The 13552-nt window shown below is 46.3% G+C and overlaps 1 protein-coding gene across 4 annotated transcripts in view; it reads right to left on the bottom strand.

Annotated features, from left to right (window-relative positions):
* Clic (chloride intracellular channel protein 5) overlaps positions 1 to 11830 on the bottom strand; it is a 233265-nt gene extending 221435 nt beyond the window's left edge. For 3 of the 4 annotated variants that reach the window (XR_012895577.1, XM_037424357.2, XM_075896444.1), the window contains exon 1: positions 11578 to 11830. Coding sequence is in view for 3 of the 4 variants with exons in the window: in XM_037424357.2 (XP_037280254.1) it covers positions 11578 to 11652 (75 nt within the window). In the remaining variant the exon portion in view is untranslated. The remainder of the gene's footprint in view (positions 1 to 11577) is intronic. The other variant, XM_037424354.2, reaches the window with a different exon arrangement.
* Positions 11831 to 13552: the final 1722 nt, after the last annotated feature.

The raw sequence follows: 13552 nt of genomic DNA, 5'->3' as shown, positions 1-13552 counted from the left end.
ATTTTCTCATCAAATTTCTCATCTTCCAATTATGAAAGTCGCAACAAAGTAAAAAAAACTATCTCCCTCAACAAACAAAAAACGTATACGGTACCAGAAGACTAGCAGCTAATGGATTCGCCGTGCGGAATACCCTTCCACAAGAAATAAAACAGAACAATAATTACTCTCTTGCACTGAAAAAATATTAAGTGACACATACCAACATGTCAGTGCTAGAAATAGCCATACTAAATACATTTTCAACTAAAGTTATGTTGCACGCTCTTACATCTACTTATGTGTATGCTCATTTACAGCTGATGTATATGTATAAATGCATCACAATTTCTCTTCTTTTTGTCCTTATTCGATATTATGCTCTCCAGATAAGTATGTCATTTTTCATAGTATCCCAATGTCATTAATGCTTTTTTATACGTTCATTGATTGCTTTGCCATCTAGTATGCTTTTCTCAAATTATGCCTTACACACCTTTGTTCTTTCATTATTTCTTTTCTTATTTTCTTTCTCTGCCCGTATCTATGATTATTTGCCAAGCTCAGTAAATACATGGTGTCCAAATCAGTTTTCTAAGTGTTTCCAAGTAAAAATTTGTGTTTGTACTCGATTATTTAGGGGGGGGGGGGGTAAATGACATGCCTTTTTCAAGATTCCTTTTCAGAATGAATCTCAACAAGCCTTTGCCTAGATTCGGATACATTTTTTACAATTTTGTGTTTTGTAAACAATTTCTATGTCAATAAAATGATTCAATTCAGTTCATCTTGGAAGTGTAGAAAGCTGGGCGTGTTAGATGTAGAGTCTTATTTAGCAGATGCGAAGCAGCTTATGGTTAAGGCTATGTCGATCCCTCCCTCCCTCTCTCCTTCCCAGGGCATCCACCCCCCTCCCCCTGCGAATGCTCATCTCCCCTCCTTTTCTTATCTTCCCTCTCCTCTACTCCATGAAGCCAAGTGCAGGACAGGTGGTGCCACAGCTCCATACTCCACTGAGGGCACTATTGTAGTAACGCAGTATAAAATCACAGAATGTGCACCCCTCACCCTTTCCTACGCAACGCGGCAATGAGTGCCACCGTCAACACTGCTGCCATAAAGGAAACCCATTTAGGCTTATTGTAGAAGGGTGCTCTACCTGGTAAAACACCTTGGCATGCTTCTTGCAGAATTTCCTGAAAACACTTGCTGCTGACAATCCTTTTCTCATTAGGAACTCTGACAGTGTTGTAGAATTCTTCGAGACAATGTCATGCACACCTATTTTTTCCGTTCATGTGAATAATGTCTACAATAGCAACCCACAAAAGGGGGCTCTTCGAGCTGTTGAAGATTCTATCGGTGAATTTGGAACCGTTAGATTTCAAAACCAATGCAGGATAAGTATAGCGAACTTTATGAAACTTCTCAAAATCTACCTAGGCTCGTACGTAGAATACAATAGCAAGGTATACAATCAAATCGATGACATGTGCATACAATCAAGCTTGGCCTATATACTTTCAAACCTGTTCGTGGCCGTAGGAGACTGGACACTACACGAGCAGTTTCAAGGATCCAAAGTAGTCAAGCGCTTCAGATAAGTAGACGACTACCTCGTATGCCTAGACCAGCCACAAGGGAAAATCAGCGCGACAATAGTCAAGATGTTTCAGGAGGCACACGAGGGTTTGCAATTCATGTACGAAGTCCCGCCAAAAACGCTCTCCAATACATAGACCTCAATATAAAACGAGAGGAGCCGCATGTGCAACACGTACCGAACGAGAGGAGACAAGGGCACGCTTTGCTTCAATTCTGCACACAAAAAACTAATAAAGAGGGCCATTGCTCACGCAAGCGTGACACAGTCAGTGAGAAGATCTTGCACACTCAGATGCGATGAGCTTTAGCAACTACTGCGCCACCTCTTAGACCCTACCACATCACGCACACATCAAAACCAGAGCATAAAGAAACTTGTATATGCTCACAAAAACGATCTAAACGGACTCTTCGACGACCTCCGCGATAAACATCTGCCTCCTGCTCAGAAGTATAACACACCAAAGTACACTGGAAAACCCAACGAGTTATTGAGCGCCGCTATCACGGAAGCAGAGGTTCGGCATGCTATGGCCACTCTGCGCACAACGTCAGCACCAGGCCCAGACCACATTAACAACAAAGTACTTCGCAATCTGGACGACAACTCCGTCACGGCAATCACAGATTATTTCAATCACTGCTTTGACACTGGCACCCTTCCAAGTTCCTGGAAGGATGCCAGGGTAATTTTCATTCCAAAGCAAAACAAACCAGTGAACACTTCCAATCTCAGGCCTATTTCACTAACCTCTTGTCTTGGTAAAACGCTTGAACACGTTATACTCAACCGTCTGAATAAATACATGGAAGACAACAATGTTTATCCACCAGAAATGGTGGGTTTTCGAAAATCTCTGTCATGTCAAGATGTCATGCTTCGACTGAAGCATGATATCATTACACCCAACAGCAGCCTAGATACGCAAGCAATCTTGAGTCTGGACATCCATGGAGCTTTCAACAATGTTGCTCATTCCGCCATCCTCCGCGAGCTTAATCTCATAGGGGTTGGCGCAAAGACATATAACTATATAGCTACTTTTTTAGCCAACCGTACCGCAACCATACACATAGGCGCAGATCAATCTCAGTCTTACGCTTTGGGAAGTTACGGCACGCCACAAGGGTCTGTGCTGTCACCGTTTCTTTTTAATGTCTCTATGATGCCGTTGGCGCAAGCATTGAGATCTATCCCTGACCTCAAGTTTTCACTCTACGCCGACGACATCACTCTTTGGATGACTGGCGGCTCCGATGGAGAGATTCAAGACACCCTGCAAGCTGCGGCAAATACGGTTGTGGCACTTACAGGGTCTATGAATCTTTCATGTTCCCCACAGAAATCTCAGCTACTTCTCCTACCATCTCACAGAGGGGGCGAAAAACACATATCCAATATACAGGTAATTCTAGATGACGTACCAGTTACTCGAGTGGATAGGATCCGCGTGCTCGGTTTACACATTCAAAGCAATCGGCTCAACACATACACACTAAAGACACTTCACACCACCGTTGATCATACCTTGCGACTTTTGGGTCGGGTCAGTAATAAACATGGCGGACTAAAGGAGGCCGAACTCCTCCGCTTGGTCCAAGCCTTCGTTATCAGTAAAATAACTTTTACAACGCCTTACCTACACTTTCTTAAATCAGAATCCGACCAGATAGACATCCTTTTACGCAAAGCGTATAAGTTCGCTTTAGGGGTGCCTATACGGACCTCCACTGAAAGGCTTATGCGTACTGGCACCTTCAACACCCTTGCTGAACTAGGAGAAGCCCATATTGCATCTCAGTATAACAGACTTTCTAACACCGTGACAGGCCGACACATTCTACAAACCCTTTCTGTCACTCCGGCATCCATCACTAAGGTCAAGTACACCATTCCACACCACATACACGAGAACCTATACATTCCACCACTTCCAAAAAACATGCACCCTGAGCACCAGAAACAGCGCAGGATGCAGCGCGCGAGGGCCCTCAAAAAACAATTCTCCTCCTCCAATGATGTGCTCTATGTTGACGCCGCCGATTACGGAAACAGGCATCATTATGCAATATCGGTAATCAACTCTCACGGCCAGGTCGCTGCGGCCGCCTCCGTTCTTGCTTCTTCTTCGGAGGAAGCGGAAGAGGCGGCCATAGCCCTGGCCCTGACAATACCTAGTTCATCCGTTATTATCAGTGACTCCAAAACAGCTATATATAATTTCGGAGCGGGCAGGGTTTCTAAGCCAGCCCTTTCCCTACTTTTGCATCATCCCCTTGATCGACTTGTAGCACTAATCTGGACTCCCGCGCATGCGGGCCTTGCCGGAAACGAGGCGGCTCATGCGAGTGCCCGAGGATTCACAGTCCGGGCACACGCATCCGATGTGTCGCAATTCGCTACGAATGAGGCGCCATTTACAGCGCGGGATCGCCTTATTTCATTCCACGATATTTGCACACACTACCGTTTAGAGCGATTAACCTTCCCGCCACTCACGCGCAAATCTTCACGCAGGTGCGAAATTCTGTGGCGACAGCTGCAGACTCGCACCTTTCTTTCGCCTTACCTCCTACACCGCATTCATCCATCCTGTTATCCTTCCCCCTCATGTAAATTTTGTGCCTCTTCCACAGCAGACTTGAACCACATCATGTGGCGCTGCCCTAAGCACCCTCTTCCCCCATTCCTGAAACGCCTAATTTCTAGTGAGGAGCAGTGGGAGGCTGCCTTGCGCAGCTCGAGGCCCGCTACCCAGGAGGCCATCCTGGAGTGGGCTGAGAGGGTAGAGGAGGACTACTTCAAGTAGTTCATCCCCACCACACCCTTTCCTGTTGCCCCCTTCCCTTTAACAAGGGATAAATAAAGTTGTTCATTCATTCATTAACATGCAGATACATCCCCTACGACAAAATGGCTACCCAGACGGCATGCTGGTATCAGTTAGGTAAAACATCCTAAAAGACATATGCACAGATGCACGAACGGTACAATGCAGAACAGCACGAACGGACGAACGGCACGGGTGATGATGTATTGTGCTGTCGCAGAGTTGATTAGACATAAAGTCTTGTTTACACATGTTCTTGTTTTTTGTTGTGGAGGTGTTTAGTTTTCGTTTGGATTTTGTGGGGTGTGGACGCCAACTAGGTCAACCCTAAGGAGCTGCGCTCCTAGAAGCTGGCATCAGCAGCGTTACCGATGCCAACAAACGCATGGAATAAAAATCATGGTCCGTGCAAGAATTAACCCCACATTCTGTGTGCCAATCAGGTAGTCTACCACAGAGCAACACCAGGTCTCGGAACTGCTTTTCAAGCAGACCACAATGTTCATGAAACGTTAATTGTTCAATTGTGGTTGCTGTGCCGGTTATCCAATCTTATAGACAGTGCATACATACCACTACCATGCAGCCGCCACCTCAAGTTAATCACAATTGAAGCTCATTTATCTAGCAGTGTCCAGGGCCACCATCCTTGCTGGCACAAGAAGCATCTACATATTAGCTTACGGCTTGTGTTGTTGCAAATATCCATGTTGCTGTTGGCATCGTTACAACTGAATGCAACTGGTTATATAAAACATATGAGGCTGTTTAACATGTCTTTGCATCTCTAGTTATGTTATGCCCAATAAAAAAAATTACAAAGGTTACCTTCAATGTGCATGCTTCCCATAACATTGATTCCAAATGTTTGTGGGAGTTGCCAAATTTTTCACTGTGCGAAACGCTTCCGCAAGTTTTAAAATCGTTCATGCTTTCCATACAGAAACATCTCAAAACTGACTGGAATTGCGGCAAGTTCTGGTTGTACGCTTCTTCACAGAGAAAGATGAAAAAAAGTTAAACTCGATTGTGTATGATGTAAATTGTTTTGCACCTCAGCAAACAAACTTTATCCAGTGCATAATTTTAACTTCACGGACTACTAAAATAATATTACTACGGAATATCTAGTTGCACAAGTGCGCAAACACATTGCATTCAAACATACGCTTGTTCTAGCTTCAGTTTTTTCAACTTGTTGCCAATGTTTTTACGTCCATTGCGGTGACAATATGCAGGCAAAGCGGTCGCCAATTGACGTCAGGCGGTAATATTGCCTAATTATCTCGCAGCAAGCACGCCTGCTTGACAGCCTTGTATGCCGCACAGGTGCATTACTTACGAAAGTCTTGGCCGTGGTAGCTACCTGTAGCTGCCACGGCCGAGACTGCTGATATTTTATAATGCTGCAAACTCCAGCGCTAACGTGCATCGTACACCACTACAAACTGTGTTTTACCGCAAACATCTACCACTCTCTCCTGCTTCCTCTCTCACGTTCTACCTGAATGGCCGGCAGCCATCACTGTAGTTGCGTATGTAATCTTACGCTCAAACACTGAATAAATCAGTAAAGCATCAGACATATATGAAATAGACTAAAATGATTTATGAAGGGCAAATTTCACAATTTTCAATGAAAGATGCACACAGGCAGAAAAAATTGTATAACAGTGACAAGCAGTTTCAACAGCACATGTGGCGAGGGCTAGCTACCGTGCCACGAATAAGCACGGAAGCGCGGCGCAGTTGTGTTGTCCTTGATCAGGAACGTGGAGTCATAGTGCGCACAATTTAGGTATTTTGACGAGTGCTCGAGAGTTTCATCTCTGGAAGACTTTACGACTTTAGGCGATCGTCGAACGAGTGTGTTAGCCTGTGACAAGACTGATATGTGGATGCATCGTGTTCAGAATTCTGCGCTGGCTGCCTTGTCCACAATGCAGCCGTTTGAAGGTAATTAATCTTTTCTGCTTCGAGTAAGTGATGATGTAGATGTAATATAAGAGAACACATAGTGTTTTGAGAGTGGAGATGATGGAAAGTTGCCTTGTAAACAATGTTTTAGACTCTGCAGATTCGCGGCCATTTGTTTCGGAGGGTGATAAAATATAAGTGTCAATCGCACAATACTTGTGGTCAACAGCATGCTAAATAACTATGAAGTATTCTCGTGCAGGCTTGTAGCTCTATCAGAAGTACTAGAAAAGGGCACGTACTTGCTCGGTAATTAAATATCCCCAAACCTGCTGTCTGTTAGCTTCGGCTTTTTTTTGCCGCTAAGATAAGCTCGACAGTTTAAGATTACAATAGACCAAGACGCGATGTCTAAAGTTAGTGTTAGATTAATGTACAGTGACATATATGAGAATTCTTGAAGGAACTAGAATATCAAATTATACGTGACACGAGTTAATTGTGTTCATTGCTCTGCGCGGTTGTAAACTATAGTGTATCTGTACCTTTTACCGATATGCACCCCCCAATAAAGGTGTGCCTATTCATTCACAAATGTTGACTGTATGGTAGAAAGATTCGTAGATAACTGCAATCGCATGTTGCAGAGACATTTGAGCAGAACCTCATTTATGACAGCTTCATAAAAAATATCTCACAATGATATAGCCATCGATCGAGTCACGTATCAAGAGGTGTAAATTAAGAGCCACAGTTTTTGCTTACAGAAGCCGTCTGTAATTGCCATTATAGCACTTGTGCTTTGGTTGATAGCAATACCGGCTTTACGATTTTCTAACAAGATGGAATTTAATTTCTGGTAGTATTGCATGTGTAAAATAGTAATTACAGTTTCGCTAATATTCTTTTTTTTTTTTTTCAGATGGTTCCGTACGCACGAGATCTACGAATTGGCGGGCATATGCCACCTATCCAAGGAAGCAATCAAGATGCTTCACAGCTCCTGTACAATCAAACTGCTAAGTTTCTAATAAATGAAGTCCAATTCCAACACCAAGCTTCTGTGTCTATATGAACCGCAGGGGTTTACTGGCAAACAAAAACAATTGGGACCAATTCAAGTGGTTTATGGTCGAAATCCCAGTGGGGACCAGTTTCAGAGTCCCAGTTGGAACCCACTGGCAACTCGTCCCCACTGGGAAATTGACCATAAAACCACTTGAACTGGTACCAGTTGTTCCCAGTTAGACTATTTTCCCCTGAGAGGATGGTAGAGGGTAAGGCGGGCTAATAAATGTGCAGGCACAAAATGAAATCAGTTCAAAAGGAATTCATTACTCATCAATTTCTTTGAGTGTGTATGACATGTAAGCATGTTTATTAACCTCGGCTCTCAAAAGACAAACACAGCATATCCAGGGCCTGAATGATGATGGGTGGGGCAAAGCGTCGTCTGTCCCACCGTGGGTCGATCTGTCTGCGTGTTTGCATGTCCGTCCGTAGAGTGAACACTCGAAGTACCACCACCATTCCAAGAACTGAACAAGAGGTGGCCCCCTACTACATACATCGAGGACGCATGACCCACGACTCAATGGCCCCCTACTACATACATCGAGGACGCATGACCCACAACTCAACGGCCTTCGACATTCCAAGAACTAAAAGAGGTGGCTACCTACTCATACATCGAGGACGCACGACCCATGGCCTAAAGGGCGCCTGCAGCACTTCTTGAGCATGGTCCGAAAACACTGCCGATCGGTTAGTAGAGGCTCGCAACAACACACGAGCCAAACATTAAAGCACGGCACACCGGCCTAGAATTTACAATAACAATAAATGATCAAAGTCAGCCAAAAATTTGTTTTTTTTTTTTTTTACAAATCGCGTTATGTGCCCGAAAATCCCCCGTCTACGACCCATCTATCAGCCATTGGGTGATTTGAACATGGCGTGCTCGCTCGTTACAGAGATTGCTGCGGTAGGCCGCTACTTGTCCACGCGCAATCACACTGAAAAAGCGGCCCATTAAAAAAAAGTGCTCAAGGTCACGAAGTGCGCATGACATTTTTCTGTGGTCCTGGCATTCCTCCCTGTTTAGCTTCCAGCGCTTTCGTCAGGACGAGAAAAGGGAGAATGCAATGGCAGCATGCGAAAAATATTTGTAACTCCACTCGCACTGGACGGATTCTTCAAATTTTTGCGGAGTTGAATTCGTAAGACAGTAAGCTCTTCCAGCGAATTTATTCCGCGGTTACTTGAAAAAGTGTTTCAGGGCCCCTTTAAGGAGCTTCGCCCCTAAAAGTCTGTCCACTGTGACACATACCTGCTCTTTCACCGGTGGTTACAAACGATAACGGGAGACGCCATAAGGAGCTTCACACCTAAAAAAAAAAGTGTGTGTGTGTGTGTGTGTGGAGGCGGTGGGGGTGCAAGAAAGCACTTCGCCCTTGGTTTGAAATTCTACATCATTACACAAGTTAACCTAATTGCTGTACACTACGGTAGTGGACGTTTTTTACTAATATACACCATTTGCATGGCCAAATCACCCCCAGCCTGTACCCACTAATACAGCCACGACCTGTACATAGTGTGCACGTGCGTCACACAGCGCCCCTTTGTCACTTCCGAAATGCGCCACCGACACGCCCAGGTACCTACCGACTCCGTCGCCTACCGCTGCCGTGTTGTCTCCTTGTGCTTGCGCCCATTTAGTTTTGCCTCCCGTTGCAAGTTTGAGGGCTGCTAGTGAGGCAAGTTGATTTAGTAGTCCTTGAAGAGGGAGCAGATCTTCAGGGTGTTTCTTTGCCAAAAGTTGTTACCCGAAATTGGGAACACTAATTGCGATTTTCCAAAAAGTACCGGCGTTTGGCTGGCACGGATTAACAAAAAACTACTTGAACAAACTTGGCGATATTTGCATCTTCAGGTGTAACTTCATTCCAGGTAAGTGCCATAGCCAAGCACTTAGCTGCAAACAGAGATAGCTTACCAAGATACTGTACATACAAACTTGTACGGGACCACTGCATGCACAACAGCGTGTTATGGAGGCGGTTAAAATCGTGATTGTGATGGCGATCGCGGAAATTCGCGTATTGCATTGAAACAAGCTGAAAATGGTTGCAAATCAATATTAGTTGACTCTGAAGATCTGTTCGACTTGGGCGTCAGGATTTTTAGAAATTGGTCAATTAATTCCCTAACACGGTCTCCATTTTCAGGGACTCCACTGTACATTAGCGTACAAAAAAGTAAAATACAAGGTGACAAAGACGTCAAAACATACGCGAAAAAAAAATGATGACCAGCATTACCGCGGCACACACCACGCTAAGTCTGTCTGTCTCGCATAATAATATATCTGTCTCGCATAATATTTTCCTCGGCTGTTTCCACAAATTTCAATCAAATAGGCTCAACATCAGCACACTTTAAAACGCTTAAAGGGAGGGCGTGCTACTTTGGTCGCGTGGGCCGCAGCAATATACTTTACATGTATATATATATATATATATATATATATATATATATATATATATATATATATATATATTATATATAGCAATATTATATATCACGTAATCTTGCCTAGCTCTCCACGACTCGTTTTTGATGGGAGCTGCTGCGCTTCACTCATGAACTCTTAAAATTGCGGCTCGAGACACTTCGGGCTTTCACTTGTTCTTGGGCCACGCAATTTGTGGTGTAGTGAAAGCGAGATAATGGGCCCCCGTAGGTCGTGGCGGGCTGCCGGTGTACGCGGTGGCTGGTATCCGTGTCGCACATCTTGATTTTCTGGTCTTCTATCGAGTGAACAAACGAGGCCTTCCTGATCGGATGAGCTCGTTAAAGTACGACAACAAAAAAACCACAATGCTTTCCTTTCAATATCGTACACAGCAACATATGAGCCCCCAACAAACCACGCTGGAGCAGGCGAACTGCCGTAGGTACCCAGACATGGCGGGAGGGCGACAACGGCGGAAGTGACATCACATGAACACTATGTATTTCACGACGTCCATACTTTTTTCCACTATTATAAATGAACGAGCACAGGCACTCGCATTCCTGTGCGTGCGATCACCCCACTCAATTCAACACCCGCAAACAATGCCATTAACGACAGCCGAGGAACAAGAAAATGGTGCATTCTAGCGCTTGATCAGCAGCACATGTTGGAGACGTGACTAGCAGGGAGGAAGCAGGCAAATTAGCAGAGGCGCGTCCGTGCGGCGAAGCGCAGCTGGCTCTGCACACAGGCACACCAAACGATGAAAGGCTCGATCGAGGCAGCCGCAGTCTGATCAAATTTGGGAGCGCCGTCCACGCACTTGGAGGGAAACCCTGCCAGATTCGACGACGCCCCACTGCGTTGCATCACAGCGGCCGACGACAAACCGCGCGCACAGAAGCGAGGGTCTCGAAACGGGGTGAAACGACGCTCAAGGAAAAAATGCCGCCCCTGAGCGGGCGGCAGCAAACAGTTATTTCTCTATCAGCGAGGGGCCACACGGCGACGAACGGAAAAATGAAGAGCGCTGGTCGACGAAAAACAGATATCGCTCAAGGACATTGGTGGCAGTAGAGAGGGAAACCAGCCAGTCTGCGCCCCCCTCCCCCTTCAGTTCCGGCTTGCTGAAATAGAAAGTATGCCATGACACACAAACGCTAAATCGCTGACGGCACGGATTAAGCTGCCGAGTGGCCCGGACTGCCCGGTTTTGGACCAGCAAGAACTTTTAGGCCACTCTTCTCGGCTCGCTTTTCCTTTCGCCGCCAGCCGACACGGGGGCGTCGCGAAACAGGTGTTCCTCTGGGACGCAGGAAATGCGCCGCGCTGCAGGTATACGACTGAAAATGCAAAGGAAAAAAGGGCGCTATTGCGAGTGACGCGCCAGCCAGAAGAATTGAATGAGCGATAAAACGAAACAACCCCCATTTTCTCGTAGCGCCGAGGGTATATGCGCTACGTCGACAGGAAGGTAGGCGAGCCAAAATACAGTGTGTTGACGAGAGACACTTTTAATCACACGCAGACAAATTTAGCCGACGAAAAGGCGACCGTGGGCACGCCTTCTACGCCCTGTGCAAGCGAAAGCCGCAGCTAAATATGTTAGAATTCGACCGCCTTACGCCCACCCCATAAACGGCAGGACCCGGAGCAGGCGCGCCGCGGCCGCTGCTAGGCCTAACAGACGGTTCGCCCTCGGGACGGCGGATGCGGGCGTGTTACCTTGATGATGAGCTCAATCTCCGGTATGTCCTGGATTTCGTTGCACTCGTCGTGGTCGTTGTGGTCTTCCGACATCTTTACAAAACGTCCGGACGAAGATCGGCGTTATGGTGGAAGCAAGGAAAAGGGGGTTACACCAGTACTAAGCACCGCCAAGACGCAAAATCCGCCGCAGCACACACTCTGCGCACTCCACCGACCGCCAGGCACGGTAGAGAAACGCACACACACATACGAGTGGAAAGCGAAAGAGGGCACGGAGGGAAAGAGGGTGTCTTGATGCGAGCGCCCTCTTAGGGTGAGGGTAACCGCGTCGTCTGCTAGCACAACCGCCACTTTCTTGCTTCCGCCGTTCGCTGGGAGCGCCTCGATAGCGGTGGCTCTAGGGTGCCTTGATGCCCGCGCGCTCCGCTTCGGAGCGCGCTTCGGAGCGGGGGCGCGCGCATCCAGGCACTCTAGGTGGCTCCTGCTTGCAGTAGGCGCTTGCATTCTACTTTAGCTTCGATATTCATTCCTTTGCCAAAGTATATCGTAAGCGAGAGTGAACATTCAGTGACGCGTCCACTAGTTCGAGAGGATTAGCAAAGGTATAGAGAATAATATTCTTTCTGTTATAATGAGTGGTGACAACGGTGGGCAACACCTCGTCTTCGTAGTTGCACCGTCGCCGCGAGCTTTCTGTCGTCGCACTCACATATGGACATAGCAAGAGAGAGAAACATGCTAAAGTAGATAGCTGCTGTGTATATAAGAACGAATGCCCGGATCCTTACTACCATTGTCACTATTACGCACCGCCTACACGATTACATGGTGGCAAACTGTGTTATGCGCTAGGTAATCAAAACGAAGACGCGTGATGGAGGAGAATAATTTAATACCGTTAGGCAAAATGTATTATGGGCAAGATGATTATGAACTGTGCGCTTAATTCCATAGAGGGTTTTTGTTGTTGTTGTTGTTGTTGTTGTTCTCATGGGTATGTGCAAATAGGATACAAAAAGGCCTTGCTGTTAAGGTAGCACAAGTTTTGCTTCCTTGACTTCCAGCATGTGTGGATGGTTTTTGACGTAAATGTACGCGTAGCCTCCGTCTTGTGTAGGTGGCTACCAGCATCTTGCCTATTTCTTCCTTATGTTCTGCGCAAGTACTCAGGCATGGCTGGTCTACCTTCACAAGGTGTTCTGTCAGAGAGCGTAGTGGCGACTTCATCGTCTGTTCATTGTTTCTACACCACGCAATAACGCCCATGAAGTGCTCCTCATAGTTCTTGAGAGTGCGGATCCCTTTCCTGCTCGGATAAATCAAGTTTCGTCCATCACTCACATATTCCTTGAGAACTGTCAAAGAAGCATATTCATTGCTGGCTGCACCAAGGAGGGCATCCTTGCACGGGGAACAGGATACGGACTTCAAAACTCTTTTCCGCGTGCAGCCTCCGAGATAGTACAAAATACAGCGTTCCGTTGCCGTCAGCTCCTCAATGAACATGCAAAGTCTCGGAGGCGTCTATTTCTTATTTTCTGAGCGTTGCTTCTTCGCTTGAGAAAGGAGTTCGACGAGGTACCCTCTATCACCAAGCTCATAGCTTGTTGTCCACGGTGTATGAGAAATTGCCTCCCACTCAGTGGCCTCAGAGCACATTTCAAATCATATGCTGTTGGCACTGGCTTCATTAAGCGCACAGGAGAAAACAGATTTTCGAGGCAGTCTCGAAGTAACCTGCTCGTTAGAAAAACTCGTAGCCTTCATTGTCCAGAAAGATTTCTTGAAGGCGAAGAACAACTGTCGTGGAAATGAGAAGCCCGGCTTGGGATGGTTTCCACTGAGCTGTGGCGCCAGTCTTCATTCTTTTGATTGTCTCTGCTGCAAGGCGTAGGGTGTTCAGAGCAGCAGAATACTTCTCCATATTTCGGTGGCTTAGAGCTAAAGTGGGATGGCGTGATGGCATCAAAGCATACCACTTCGACACTAA

Source organism: Rhipicephalus microplus, chromosome 5 (genome assembly GCF_043290135.1).
Source record: "Rhipicephalus microplus isolate Deutch F79 chromosome 5, USDA_Rmic, whole genome shotgun sequence".
Lineage (NCBI taxonomy): Eukaryota > Metazoa > Arthropoda > Arachnida > Ixodida > Ixodidae > Rhipicephalus > Rhipicephalus microplus.
Note: the sequence above shows the minus strand (reverse complement) of the source record. Positions and strands in the feature narration are given on the sequence as shown.